General features: G+C 45.8%; 1 protein-coding gene across 9 annotated transcripts in view; it reads left to right on the top strand.

Annotated features, from left to right (window-relative positions):
• Window positions 1–14,985, top strand: part of DPYSL2 (dihydropyrimidinase like 2) — a 97,026-nt gene that overhangs the window by 55,287 nt on the left and 26,754 nt on the right. For all 9 annotated transcript variants that reach the window (XM_065584469.1, XM_065584466.1, XM_065584468.1 and 6 more), the window contains 5 exons: window positions 2,387–2,551; window positions 4,659–4,720; window positions 6,073–6,153; window positions 7,343–7,411; window positions 11,041–11,161. In XM_065584469.1, the coding sequence (XP_065440541.1) occupies window positions 2,387–2,551; window positions 4,659–4,720; window positions 6,073–6,153; window positions 7,343–7,411; window positions 11,041–11,161 (498 nt within the window). The remainder of the gene's footprint in view (window positions 1–2,386; window positions 2,552–4,658; window positions 4,721–6,072; window positions 6,154–7,342; window positions 7,412–11,040; window positions 11,162–14,985) is intronic.

Below are 14,985 nucleotides of genomic sequence, written 5' to 3'. Positions count from 1 at the left end.
ATCACAAAAATGGGAGCGATGGCCAAAGCTTTTAATTCATGCAACAAAGATGGTTGCTTTACATAATCTTCTTTACTTCCTGGAACACTCGCTCGTCTCAGGCAGTTTGGGGACATTGTTACTTATTCAGACGGCTGGCTGCGGCTAATGAGGCGTTCAGGGAAGCGACGCTGTTTCTACCAAGCTGCTCATGTAAATCTTGAATGGTTTGTTTGGCTCTGAGTAAGAGCAAAGGGATGGTTTGTGATACGGCAAAGGCTAACAGGGCCTGAGGACTCCGTCTCTCATTTCAGCGGTTCTGTCACGATTTAGAGCCAAATGCTGGGCTGATTGCAACCCAGATATTTAACAATATAGTTAAAAATAAACTGCTCTGGTTTCTCTGCTGATAACTAAGCGGGTTTCATGTATTTCCCGCCCCCCCCCCCCTTTGGCCAATGTACAATCAGCCAAGCTCTCCTCCCTCCCCTAGCCCCAACACAAGTTCAATTTGTGACCTCTGAAGCCATGAGATTATATGTCTTTTTCTTCCCCCTTGAGCAGCTGCCCAGTCTTTCAGACTCTGGTTTTGTGGCCTTGTTCCATGCTTGTGTTTTTTCTCCAGGATGTGGAGCCCTCTGACTGCACGGTCCTCAGGGCTTGCTGACTCGAGAGAGAGTTCCTCTTAGTACTTACATTTTAAACAATTTTTGGAGGGGATATTAAACGTCATGCTTCAGGGTTTTAGGGTTTTTCACCTGTTGATCTCCGAGCTCTTTACAAAGGAGGGTAATATCATTATCCCAATTTTACAGACAGAGAAACTGAGGCACAGGGAGGGGAAGTGATTTGCCGGGTGGCCGAGCCAGGAATAGAATGCAGATCTCCTAGTTCACTGGACCATGCTGCCTGTACCTACGACGTTGGTGTTAGTTCTAATCTGTCAAGTTCCTAATGGCTCCAGACCTGCTTCCCTCCTTCACGTGATGCTGCTCCAGTTGCAATCAGTGGAGGCCCTAGAAATGGAGTACTCTCAGAAGAGGTGGTTGGCAGCACCTTCTCCTTGAAAGTGTTTAGAACTCGCCCCTTCTTCATCCACTGGAACCCAGATTTGCCAACTTCCCTGGCCATGCTGCAGAACCCACCTTGGGTGTTGGGGAGATGATGAACTGGGATGTAGGGGGGGTTGTGTTGGAGTCATTATTGGTGGGCTAATATCAGAATATCGGCAGCTCAGACAGGGCTTTAATCTGAAATTTTTGCATTGACTGTTGTTTTTAACAGCTAGGTTATACAGCTGGTGCTAAAAAATCAATACAGTAGACTAGGGGCTCCTTTTCAGATTACACTCAGAAGGCCTCCCTTGTGCATACATATTTGAGGTGAAGCTAACCATTGTGCCAAGAAAATTACAAGGTCTACTGTGCACCACTTAAGCCCCACTTGAACCTTGGGCTGAAGGTGGACAAAAGTGGTGCATAGATTTTGGCTGGGCCCCTCTGCACACGGGTAACTATCACCCTGGATCTACAAATGGCACCTTAAAAGAAGTTAATTGAAGGGATGTGTGAATATATACAGATTGCTGTGGTCTCTGCATAGACCCCCAATTTGCATACTGCAGTCAATCAGCAGGTTTTAAAGACAATTGTAGCCTTAGTTATTTTGGTGGATTTAAAGAAGAGCTGAACTGCTCGCTGGAAGCTTTGCTGCTCCCTCTTTTGTTGTTAACTGTGGGATTATGGTAGCAGCAAATTAGAGAATAGGTGCAGAAAGTGGATCTTTTAATATCTCATCTTTGTATTTAGACTGGAAACTCTTTAGGGTAGGGAGAGTCCTTTTGGTCTGTGTTTGTACAGTGCTGAACACAGTGGGGTCCTGGTCTGTAACTGGAGCCTCTGAGGTGTTCTAATAATAGAAAAATACATCCCAAACCCTTTGGGGTACCTTATCTGGCATCTCATAGGGCACATAGTAGACAAAGATGTCCCTCAGTTTGACTGGAAAGCTACTCACTGATGCTCATGGGGGCGGGGCGGTATTGTCTGTCATTGTTTGTAACCCTAATAGGAAACGGGAGTAACTACATATAACTGCAATGGTTTGAATTTGCACTGGCTTTGAACTAGGAGTTTCATCTGCTCCATTCACATATACTTGCAGTGAAACACTCTAGTAACTGAATGATTTCCTCCTTTAGTTTTTGCTTGCAATCGAATGGCAGAGTGGGTTCTCGAACCCTGGGCTTTTGGAAACACACAGATCTTTTCAAACTCCAATTTTTCTTTAGAGAGGGGGGAAAACATCCTGTTTCAGAGAGTCAGTGGAAAGTGCTATCTGTCTTGGATGGCTGCTAAAGGCCTTTGGACACACGTTCACGGGTGCAAATGTTTTATGTCTTTTCCAGTTGATCACGTAGTTCCGGAACCAGGAACCAGCTTGATCACGGCATTTGACCAGTGGCGAGAATGGGCGGATAGCAAGTCTTGCTGCGATTACTCTCTGCATGTGGATATCACGGAGTGGCATAAAGGGGTTCAGGAGGAGATGGAAGCCCTGGTGAAAGACCACGGTAAGTTTCGGGATCATTTAAATTGATATGTTTTCACTGATTCAAATTTATTCTTTTTTTATTTGTTTTGGTCAAATTAACGGCCAGATCAGAGTTCAGAATGGGGTCTGTTTTTGTTGTTGTTGAGGCTTGGTACATCAGGAGGCGGTGTTGTAGGGGGGCTGGAGAAGTAAGGTTAGTGTATAGGGTGGGAATGGAATCCAGTGTTGCCGTTCTGAATCCTTCCCTCTGGAATGGCGTTTGGGCAGGGAGACTGCACTGACGGTGTGTAGGGGGTAAGATATGACAGCTGGGGTGGTATTGCTCATGGCTGCCATGGAGCGCTGCCCATGTCATTCAGAACAAGGCATACCAGATCCTCAGATGGTCTAAGCTGGCATAGCTGCATTGTCTTCAATGGAGATTTGGTGAGCTGCAGCAACAGAGGATCTGGACCTTCTCTGGAGATGGGCATCCCCCTAAAGGAGTGATAGCGACACTTTTTTGTAGGATGTCTCTCTCCCCGTTGGCCAGTGTCAGCAAGAGAGCTGTAAGTCATCCAGGGGAGATAGAGGCGGCCTGACTTTCCTTTCACTTGCAATGGTGCAAGCCCGGAGTAACTCCTGGAGTTAAACTACTATAAGCGAGAAAAGAATCTGGCTCAGGAAGAACAATCCTTCAATGGCCAGCGAAGGCAGGGGAGATGGATAAGATGATCGAATAGGTCTTTCCCATCTCCGATTTCCTTGACCTTTCATCCCTGGGCTGGAAGGATTTTCCATCCTGTTTATGGTGTAAAAGTTTGTTGGTGGTGGTTTTTTTAAATCCTAATGGTGGTTTTCCTACACGTCCTGGTTAAGGATTTTTACCATGTCATGTGCTATAGTGTGCAGGGGAGGGGAGGCCGATTTGCATGAATTGTAGAAACGCTCTGTTAGTAATTCCCCAGCCGTCTAGCAGGAGGGGTTGGGAAACCAGGCAGCCAGTACCCATTTTTCAGGTATTCTGCTTATTTTTTTGCTCAGCCTCCCACAAAGCTGAATCCAAAAGATTTATTCCTTTTTGGTGTTGAGTGGAGCCTTAAAGGCTTAGCTCTCCTCTCTGCCACAGGGTGGGTTCCATCATTCTCAACTCAGTGGAGTTATTAAATGCCACATGGCTAAGAAGATGGTGGACTTTAATTGTGATTTATTAAGTGTTGTGTTGTTTCACAGCAGATTGAATTTATTTCTTTATTATTTCTGCTCTCTGGGGGAGCCCAGAGCGGTCCACATCTTATTTCCAGGAGCATCTTCAGGCTCGTCAGTTGTCCGGTCATACTCTGGTGTATTTCAGTACATTCTAAACTGTGGGATCGATTCTGCTCCCAGTGCAGTCAGTGAGAAACTCACATTGACTCCAGTGGGGGTAGGTCCATTGTCATGCATAGCGCACAGTCTAAGGGGCTGGTACGGCCAGGGGCTGAGCACCTTAACCTGATGTTGCATTTTCATGGGAGCTGAGGATGCTGCGCACTTCCCAGGAGGCACAAAAGGTCAGATCCTCAGGTGGTGTAAATTAGCATAGCTCCATTGATTTGATTGGCAGTACCTTGATTTACTCCAGCTGAGGATCTGGCCCTCAGAGCCAAGAAGGATTGGGCCATCCATAGCAGACCTTTCCATTGAACGGATGCAAAATCAGTTCATTTTGATGGGAAGAGGTTAAAAGTTTCTTAAAGCCAGCCAATGTCTATACTTGTTTCAATGGTGCATCTGGTCCACTCCGGCAGGAAGGGGAGAGTCCTCCTTACTTAAGACAGGTGGAATTTTACAGGGCCAGGACTGTCTTATTCTGCCGTTTCCAAACCGTATAGTCCGTTTTAGCTCTAAGAACCTTGTACTTGAGTCTCTTCTCACTCACACCCATGTATTCCCATTAGCTTCACTGAAGTGCCTCCTGATTTACACCAACATGAGTGGCAGGAGAATCAGGCTCTTGGGCTGTCTGGCCAGACAGCCCATCTATTAATTTAACTTCTGTATGGATCACTTTGTTTATGTAACTTGTGGCTGGCTCACTTGTAACTTCAAGGTAGACTTTATCTATGCCTATTACTTGTACATTTTCTTTGTTTTGTCTCTGCTAGGTGTGAATTCCTTCCTGGTTTACATGGCCTTCAAAGATCACTTCCAGCTAACAGATTCTCAGGTAGGAGGGCTTTACATTCACAAGTGATGCTTTAGCCACACACAAGTTTTTGGGCTCAATAGAGGAATAACTGGATGACATTTAATGGTCTGTGCTACACAGGAGGTCAGACTGGATGGTCTAATGGTCCTTTCTGGCCTTAAACTCTATGAATCTATGTTCTATGCCTGTATCAATGACTCAGGTTGTGCCGTCAGCCGGGATTGAACCGGAGGCCTCTGGATCTAAAAGCAAGAGCTTCTCCTGATGGAGGTCAAAGAGCAGCGCTGAAAGTCTCTCTCCATTGAAGTCAATGGCAAAATGCGCATTGATTTCAGCGAGGCCACGATTTTATCCCAGGCCCTTTAATTTGGAGGCAGGACCAGACTCATAAACCTCTCTATGTGGTCTAGCCATTAGAAGGAGACACACTGGTTAGCATGTGTTACACACGCTATTCTGGGACCTAGTGTCTGATTTTAACTGGGAAAGCACTTCTTGGTTTTACTATTGGAATCACCAGGACCTTAAGAAAAAATTCCCTGTGGCAATTCTATCTGCACTCGTCAGTCATTGGCTATGTTTCATTGTTGGGATGTACAAACTGCAGAAGGTTTTACTTCCAAACGTGATGTGATGGAGATTTTCCTCAGTGTCGGAAGTTTGCTTTGAATTGAGTAAGAGGCGACAGAAAAATTGGTCTCTTTTATCTAAGAACATGGTCAAAATTTTCAAAAGTGGTCACGGATTTTGTGAGCCCCATCTTTGGATGCTCAGCGTGAGACCCAATGCACCTCATTGTCAGAGGGGCAGAGCTCCAGCAACTCCCATCAATGCAGTGGGAGTTGTGGGCGCTGATCAGCTTTGAGAATCAGGGCCAGTGCTTTGCAAGTTGGGCACCCATGACGTGAGGCATTGAAGAAGCCACTTTTGAAAATTTGGGCCCTTAGAACTTCTACTGATGATGCCCTGGAGAACCTACCAATTCCTGTTTTATGCTCCATTATAATAATAATAATTAATAATGCTACCTCTTATATTGTGCTGCTCATCTGTGAGTCTCAAAGTGCTTTAGAAAGGAGGCCGTTATTGTTATCCCCATTTTACAGATGGGGAAACTGAGGCACAGAGAGGTGAAGTGAGTTGCCCAGGGCTCCTCAGCAAATCAATGGCCAAGGCAGGAACTGAACCCAACTCGGAGTCCCAGTCTACTGCCTTATCTTTTATGGCAAGCTAAAGAGAGCTTGTCTGTCTCAGTCTCTTTTCTTTTGTTTCGGTTTTACATAACAGTTTAAGCTAAAGGACATTTAAGCTACTGGAGTATTTGTAAAACCAAAAGGTATATATCAAATGGTGTCCTGTCTTTCTCCTAGATATATGAGGTCCTGAGCGTAATCCGTGATATAGGTGCCATAGCTCAAGTTCATGCTGAGAACGGTGACATCATTGCTGAGGTATCTTATCTGTTTGCTCTGTGGAATTTTAGCGGCATTATGCTGTCAGGTGTTCAGACTCCAAATCCCTCTCTTAAAACCCACAGTAGGAAATCACTAAGACAAGTCAAGGCACTGTATCAAGTAGCATAGACATTTCCATATAGAAAGCAGAGCTGTACTTCAAGATTACAGCCCCTGTAGCTCACAGTAAGAGAACAACAATGCCTCAGGTTTATATATGTGTGTGTGTGTGTGTGTGTGTGTGTGTGTGTGTGTGTGTGTGTGTGTGTGTGTGTGTGTGTGTGTATATATATATATATATATATATATATATTTTTTTTTTTAATGGAGATATCCTATCTCCTAGAACTGGAAGGGACCTTGAAAGGTCATCGAGTCCAGCCCCCTGCCTTCACTAGCAGGACCAAGTACTGATTTTGCCCCAGATCCCTAAGTGGCCCCCTCAAGGATTGAACTCTCAACCCTGGGTTTAGCAGGCCAATGCTCAAACCACTGAGCTATCCCTCACTCTATATATCTATATAGATATATAGAGATAGAGGGTTTTATTCCATAACAGTTGCAAACTATACATAAATCTCTTCACCCATCACTGAAATGCAGCCATCTCTGGGATGGAAGGTGGCCACTGTGTATATTAATGTTACACAGCACTTTAGGACAGGAAGTGAAGAAACATTTACTATACGTTTTGTACAGCACCTAGCACAACAGGACTTGGACTTGGTTGGCCTCTAGGGACTATTGCAATAGAAATATAATAAATAAATAAATAAATAATTGGGTCCTGAGGCTGAGGTCACACTTATTTTACACGTCATGCCTAGATCACGCAACTTGGAGTTGCATAGGTTTTCAGTGTGTAGCCTGATAGTTTTGGGGGAAGTTTCTTTTGTTCTTTCAAACCTGCAACTTGCAGGGCTGTGAAGTGAAATCAGAGGAAAGGTTGGCATGACAACACTGCGAATGAAATGGCAAGGATTTGAAGAGCTCTGGTAATTACCCAGACACTGCGAGTTAGTTTGAACACTGGTTCTACTACTCCTGCCTTTGTGAAAGTACCGTGGGATATCTAGAGAGCACAGATGACAGGGATCTCAGTTTTACATCTCTTCCAAATCTCTCCAGCTCCTGGAATTAGAAATGACATTGTTTTGAGCCATCTTCTTGTTTTTTCCTGCCTTAGGAGCAGCAAAGGATCCTGGACCTGGGAATCACAGGCCCTGAAGGGCATGTACTGAGTAGACCTGAAGAGGTGAGGACGTTACACATTTTCACTTAATTCCACCTATTCTGGGTCATGTCATATATTGCCTCATGCCTCGATTAATGTGGCCATGAATATGGTTCACATCGTGTGCCCTAGGAAATATTGGCTTCACAGACAGATGGGAGGAAGGGAAGAGAGGATATTGCGGCTGGAAATTCGTGTTTGCTTGTTCTGTCCGTGCAATAAATACTAGATAATGATGATGACCATTATATTTTATTTGAATTACTGTAGCGCTTATGACAAAGATATTTCTGTCATGTCAGATGTCCAGAGACCTCAAGCTGAAGACCCTTATAAGTATCATTAGCCCCATCTTACAGCCTTGGGCTAGGTCTACACTGGGGGGGGAAGGAGGGGGGAGGGTCGACCTAAGATACGCAACTTCAGCTACGTGAATAGCGTAGCCGAAGTCAGCGTATCTTAGGTCGATTTACCTGGCCGTGAGGATGGCAGCGAGTCGACCGCTGCCTCTCCCCCGTCGACTCCGCTTCCACCTCTCGCCGCGGTGGAGTTCCGGAGTCTACGGCAGAGCGATCAAGGATTGATTTTATCACGTCTAGTGTAGATGTGATAAATCAATCCCCGATAGATCGATCACTACCCGCCGATCCGGTGGGTAGTGTAGACGTACCCTTGGTAACTGGGAAGCAGAAAGTGAGCATTTTTGAAATTTGGAGCCTAACGTTAGGTAGCCAACTTGAAATGCCCTGGCCTCATTAGCAGAAGCACTGCAAGCCCATGACGACTTCTCAAGTCAATGAGAGTCGTGGATGCTCAGCAACTCTGAAAATCAGGCCTGTGGTGCCTCAAACTGGGAGGCCCAGATTAGGGGACACTCATTGGCCTGAGATCCTTGCCCAAGGTCACACAGCGGGGGCTGTAGATGATGGAGGACTCAGATTACGTGACTCATCACTCTCTGGTTCAGCCACTGGATTGTGCTTCCTCAAAATGTCACGGTAGTCCCCAAGGAATCCTCTATATACTGGAACCTCTTCCCTCCTGGAACATGCTCATTTTCATTAAAAGCTGAGCTATAACTGGAATTGCTATCTGCAGCTTGCAAAGTGAAACTATTCAGATCTTTCCTTCTGGCCCTGATTTTGAAGCCCTTATTCTGATTTTACTTAGGCCAAATCCTGGGTTTCTTGCATATTTTAAACCTCAGCAAATTCCCATTAACTCAGGAGATTTGTCTGAATAAAGGTTTCTGGATCTGATTCTGCATTGGATTTTCACTTTAGCTGAGTTCTCTGTGCTCCAAACCTTCAAGTTGTTGTTCATTGTTTACTTGGTCCTTGTTTGGGCAAAACTTCTTTAGAAGTCAGTGGGAATTTGTACATAGGGACAAAGTTCTATCTATCTGAGGTATTTATATTCTTGTGAGATAGGGAAGTGCTAAGGTTCCTGTTTACACATGGGAAACTAAGGCATAGAGAGACCAAGTGACTTGACCAAGATCACACAGGAAGTTTGTGGTGGAGTTGGGACTTAGGCTGGTGTCCTAATCATTGGACCATCCTTCCTCTCCTATTGATTGCGCTGGGATTAGGTGCCCACGTCACACTGACATTCGGTGGGAGGTGGATAGCTAAATCCCTTAAGGTCCTTTTGAAAATTGTTGCCTAAGTAACAACACAGGATTTGGTCCTAAATTCTGTTCCCGCTGAATTGTACTTCTCTGAGCTTTCAGTATCTCTGGGCTGGACCTTGCACCATGGAATATTGGCTCTGTGAGGGCCGTCCTTTCTGTACAAGGAGATTCTGATTGTTCCTCCAAAGTCTCAGGGCTTTGCTAAAGGTGCCAGATGTGGTGCTGCTGAAAGCCCAGTGGGTGAGATCATTTTCACAGCTCCCCCCTTTTTTATTTACTTCCTGTCAACTTTGTTCAGTCAAGCAGCATCCAAAGGCATTTTAGTGCCAGCCATAAATCTTTCAGTTTCAAATGCTGTTGCGGGTTGAGAGGAACAATGCCCGGCGGAGTGGAACACAAATCCTCTCCTTTTTTCCCCTATTGTTGGCTCTCGGGATGGGGACTGTTTCCTGGATGCTGTGCGCAAACATCTGCATCCAAATTTCCCATCCACCCTGGTATTCCTTGACATATTTTCCTGATTGCATAAGGAAAACAATAACAGATGGTGGCATTGGAGGAAAACTGCATGACACTTGGGCTCAAACTGCTGAGCACCCTCCAGTCCCGTTGACTTCAAACAGAAAAGAGGATGCCCAGCATCATGGAGGATTAGCTCAGTCTTTCGCAGTGCACCCTGAGCAGGAATCAGACTCTGATGTAATGGATGGGGCCGTTCCCTTATTTGGCTTGTTTGTTACATCTCCCTCCTGCAGTTTGAATTAGATGCACAGACGCTCGTTCTTCCTTCAGCGTAATCAGGATACATTGCATGTGATGCTGCTGCCTAAAATGAGAATCAGCCCAAGTCATAGAGAGCCACCTTTTCACTTGAGGTCAGCTGTTTTAATGCAGTTAATGGTGCCTTGGCCATGTGCTGCTCCCTTGCAAGCCCAATAACAACAAAGCTTTAGTGAAGGGCCTGATCCTGAAAGGGGCAGTGGAGCTGAAGTTTCCATTGAATTGAAGGGGCTCAACATCTAACAGGCCTAATTCCTGCAAGATGTAACTATCTGGTGGCAGGGCTGTCAGCTCTAGAATTGACTTCTCCCACCGGCTTACCAGAGCCTGCAGTGTTCAAGGCCAGTCCCTTTCCCCGGTGTGGGCATTAAGGGGATGGGTTGCTGTTTATTTTGTTGGGTGTCCTTTTTCCTATTGGATGAAATTTTAGGGCTTAAGTGATGCATTGGCATTGTGTTGGCCCTCTGCACAAGGGTGAATTTCACTGGTATGCCTATGATTGAATAAAGAAACTGACTAAAATGTGTAGTAATGCATAATAAGGGCAATCGATTCTCATGCGTCAGGGTGTATTGCCTGCAAGGGTCAGGAAGGAATTTTCTCCCATGTACAGCACTTAATGACTGGTGGATCATCTATGGGGAAACATGCTTTTCTCCAACGCCTCAGGTATTTCCAGAGGAAGGATAGAAGGACGTGATGTTAGATCGTAAAGTGCTCAAGGCAGGGACCATCTCGGTGCAGTGCTGAGCACACTGAACCAATAACGATAATATTAGGCATGTGATCTGTCCTTGTACAGAAAAATCCTGTGGGTGAAATTGTCATTGCGGTTCCAGCTTCTGTGAATCAAGTAAAGGGATCAGAGCGCTGTGAAAGCTGTAAACCCTGGATCCAACCTGGGGAGGAACTGAGGAAAACCCCCAGCGGCGGGGGCAGGGTAGGAAGAAGCTGGGAGCGGGACTGGACCAGCGATGGGGATTTTAGATGCTGCAGAGCAGCCTGTGTGCATGGAGGCTCTAAATTGGAGCAGCTCTCGAGGCTGCCCCAGTTTATGGCAATCCAATCCAGTCCTGACAGCACCTGGAATCTAAATGGCTTAAAGCCACCAAACCCACTCCTTTGAGTCCCCCGCACCCTCTGCTCTTAAGAAAACAAAGTTGTAACTGGGTGAGTCGGAAGAGCTGGCCACGCTAAGCCAAGCTTGTTCTTACGTACAGCTGGCTTTATTTTTTAGGTGGAGGCCGAAGCAGTGAACCGGGCAATAACCATCGCCAACCAGACCAACTGCCCTCTGTACGTCACCAAGGTGATGAGCAAAAGTGCCGCAGATGTTATTGCTCAGGCCAGGAAAAAGGGTAAGTTATTCATAGATGGAAAAGTCCTATGAGATCATCCAGCCTGTCTCCCTGCCAAGCCGGGATTGTTCGCTGAAGGACATTTTTCTAGTATTGTCCAGGTTGGGGTTTAAATGTCCCAAACAACTGGCTCTGTATCACTTCCCATGGGACGCCTGATAGGCTGTCTGGAAGTTTTTCCTGATCTTCAGCCCAAATGTTCTCTCTCTGAATATTTATCCCATTACCCTCAGTAATTTCCTCCATTAGACAGTTATTAGGTGCCCTGCCTTTAATCATTTAGTCATATTACACAAAGCTCTTTCCTTGTAACTCACTCCTTCCAACTCCCCCGTCTTTCTTTTGTACGGCTCCCTTCTACACCCAGAAATAAACAATATTCCAGGGGCAGCTACAACAGAGAGAAGTATTCTCACCATCCTCATGTCTATACTCCACATTGCTGCGTTGGTCCAAATTCAACGCTGGCATTGGCTCATATCTTCTGCTTCTCGGACAAATGGGGGAGGAAAAAGTGAGCGGTGCTGCTCTTAAGAAGGGCATTAGCTTAAGCAGGACAAGCAAATGACATCACTGCTTTCCACCCTCAGTGGAATTACAGTTAAACAGCGGAGAGATCTCCGGTTTCATCCCTTTATTCTGCTACTAAAGCCTTGTTAATTTCCATTTAAATCATCCAGGGTGGGCGTTGAAGTGGGAGGATTTTTTTCCCCTTTGCACTCAAGGATTGGATTTAATTTGATGCAATCTAAATAAAAACCAAACGAATACACAAATGACATCAGTTTCCATGTGGGGGCAAGGTGCTGGAAGAATTAGTTCCTACTGCAGCAAACTCCAATACGGAGGGAGAGAATTCATGAGTGCTTAGATGCCATGATTCCCGTTAAATTAATTCAGAGCTGGTCAGAAGGATTGAGGGGGTTCTCTTTTAGCCACAGAACTGGGACAGCACAAGCAGCATCAGGCCTCATTTGAGACCGAGAGAGATTACCTAGAAATGAGAGAATAAATTCACACAATGATGAGACTGTATGTCTGAGCACTCAACTAATGACTGAATTTATCCTCCGAATGCCCCTGGGAGATAGGGAAGTGTTATTCCCACTTTATAGGCCAGGAACTGAGTGATAGAGAGATTAAAAGACTTGGCCAAGGAGGTTGTGGCAGAGTCAGGAACTGAAGTTGGCTCTTTCGAGTCCTAGTCATGTGCACTAACCACAAAAAACATCCCTCGACCCTTGGTCACAATTGTAAAGACAACCAATAGAGGTGGTAGTTTTTGGGATGTGGGCTAGCAGTCTACCAGCCCAGACCCATTTTGGGCATTAAGGAGTAACCCATCCGGTAGAAAAATTTCATTGCTACCATGTTCGGTACATATCTGGTGGTGATTACCAGGGCGGATGTAGGTGCTGGAAGTGGGTCAGGTTTTCTCTGTCACAAAATATTTGTCATTATTTGTAGAATTGACTGATATCTGTCTGCTGCTTTTATCAAATGATGCAGGTAATAAGACCCCTACCTCCTAATTATAAAACATGCCTCAGGCCGAGCAGACAACATCAAAACTATGTCTAATGCACACATGGTATAACTGTAATTATCTTCTTAGTATCACTGAATACAATGACAATAAATGTAAACTATTTATATTATAGGTTTCAGAGTAGCAGCCGTGTTAGTCTGTATCCACAAAAAGAACAGGAGTACTTGTGGCATCTTAGAGACTAACAAATTTATTAGAGCATAAGCTTTCGTGGGCTACAGCCCACTTCTTTGGATGCATATGGGCTGTAGCCCACGAAAGCTTATGCTCTAATAAATGTGTTAGTCTCTAAGGTGCCACAAGTACTCCTGTTCTATTTATATTACAGTAATGATTCTTAGCAGAAGATCTGTAGAATGTTTTGCATGAATATACTGTGTGAATAATGTACTCTGATGTAATCCCTACATATAACTAACTATGAGTTACTAAATGTTTAATCCCACACCACTTTGAGCTATAATTTACTTAAAAAAATACTCTGATAGTTGAAATCTTTCTATTGCCCCTCACAACCTGTGTCTGATGTATTCCTATATTCATCACTGTCACAGTTGCCTGCATAGGATCACATCAAATCTTCCCTGCGGCATTTCCATCTCCTCAGCAATGCTGCCCAAAGGCGAGGATGACTTTTGGCGCAGGTGGAGGACCATGATTTGAGGAACAAGATGTCCCGTGCTGTCTGTCACCCATCTGGTTTTGACAGGGGACACTTGAAGATACTGAACTGTTGCACGAGTCCATATGTATAGCTGATGATTTGCACATAATTGTGCAGCCTGAAGGGTTTCTCACTTGTTTTGTTCTTCTTGGCAAACAACTCTTAGTGCGTGTTATCTAGATACTAGCTTCTTACCACAATATAGAAAAGATACTACTGTTGACTTTTTGAAAAAGCTGCAGTTGGGTTGGTCTTCAGTTACTGCCCTTGCTAGTGCTACAGAGTAAGGACTATTTGATTCAGCTGCTCGTTGGTTCTTCATTAACTCTCTGGTTAGGTCAGCTCGGTCCATGCCATGAATTCAAAGTAATGGTCCGAGGTTCTTCTTCAAGTGATGATCCCTATGTGGATTCCAAATGTGGGGTTTCAGAGTAGCAGCCTTGTTAGTCAGTATCCGCAAAAAGAACAGGAGTTGCACCTTAGAGATTAACAAATGTATTTGAGCATTCTCGCCGTGCCTCAGAGCCACAACTATTCATAGTGGTGTTCATTGACCCACACGTACGTCATGTGCCCACCGGGTGGTGTGTCCGAGGCTTTAAGAGGACATGAGGGTCGATGCCACTCCAGTTCCCTCTTACCAGGCAGGAGCAGAGCCCGGAACAGAGGGGATGGAGGATTGGGATTCAGATAGGGACCACACATCTCAAAGAAACCTCCAGTTACAGTAAGTAACCTTCTCCTCTTCTTTGAGTGCTGGTCCCTATGTGGATTCCAGACGTGGGAGAGTGCCGAGCAGTACACAGTGTGGAGGTGGGCACGAGGGCTCTCCAGAAGTCACAGTCTGAAGGACGGCATAGCCAACAGCCACATCCGCCGCAGGGGCGAGGGCACAATGGGTTGTAAAAGTATGGACAGAGGACCAAGTGGCCACCCGGCCAATGTCCTGCCCAATGATCTGGCATGTCAGCAAGGAAAGCTGCCGTGGCGGCATGAGCCCTCGTGGAGTGGGCCATGACCCCCGGTGTCGTGGTGGGGGAATGCCAGAGAGAGCGTAACAGTCCGCAATGCAGCGGGAGATCCAGTGGGAGAGACGTTGCGAAGAGCACTGTGGCCGAAAGGGAGCTGAGAATGGGCATGCCACTAACATATTAGCCCTGAGGCCAGAGGAGAGGGATTGTTGAGGGTGGATGTGCTTGGTTCATACCACAAACACATCACTAACAGTAAGAGAGCTGAGAAGGGAAATGCCACAAGCACAGGGTGGGGGGATGCAGAATAGACCCCATCAGCGCGGGCCGCAGCCTCGCACCCAAGACCAAGTGGGGGACTGGGAACAAGCAGTCTCAATGCCTGCCATAGACACAGAGCCCCGAGACTGAGGGTTGGGATGTCCAAATGGGGGTGTGAGGGGGGGGGAGGGATAGCTCAGTGGTTTGAGCATTGGCCTGCTAAACCCAGGGTTGTGAGTTCAATCCTTGAGGGGGCCACTTAGGGATCTGGAGCAAAATCAGTAGTTGGTCCTGCTAGTGAAGGCAGGGGGCTGGACTCCATAATCTTTCAAGGTCCCTTCCAGTTCTAGGAGATAGGATATCTCCATTATTATTAAAA

The sequence above is a fragment of the Chrysemys picta genome, chromosome 2 (genome assembly GCF_011386835.1).
Source record: "Chrysemys picta bellii isolate R12L10 chromosome 2, ASM1138683v2, whole genome shotgun sequence".
NCBI lineage: Eukaryota > Metazoa > Chordata > Testudines > Emydidae > Chrysemys > Chrysemys picta.
Note: the sequence above shows the minus strand (reverse complement) of the source record. Positions and strands in the feature narration are given on the sequence as shown.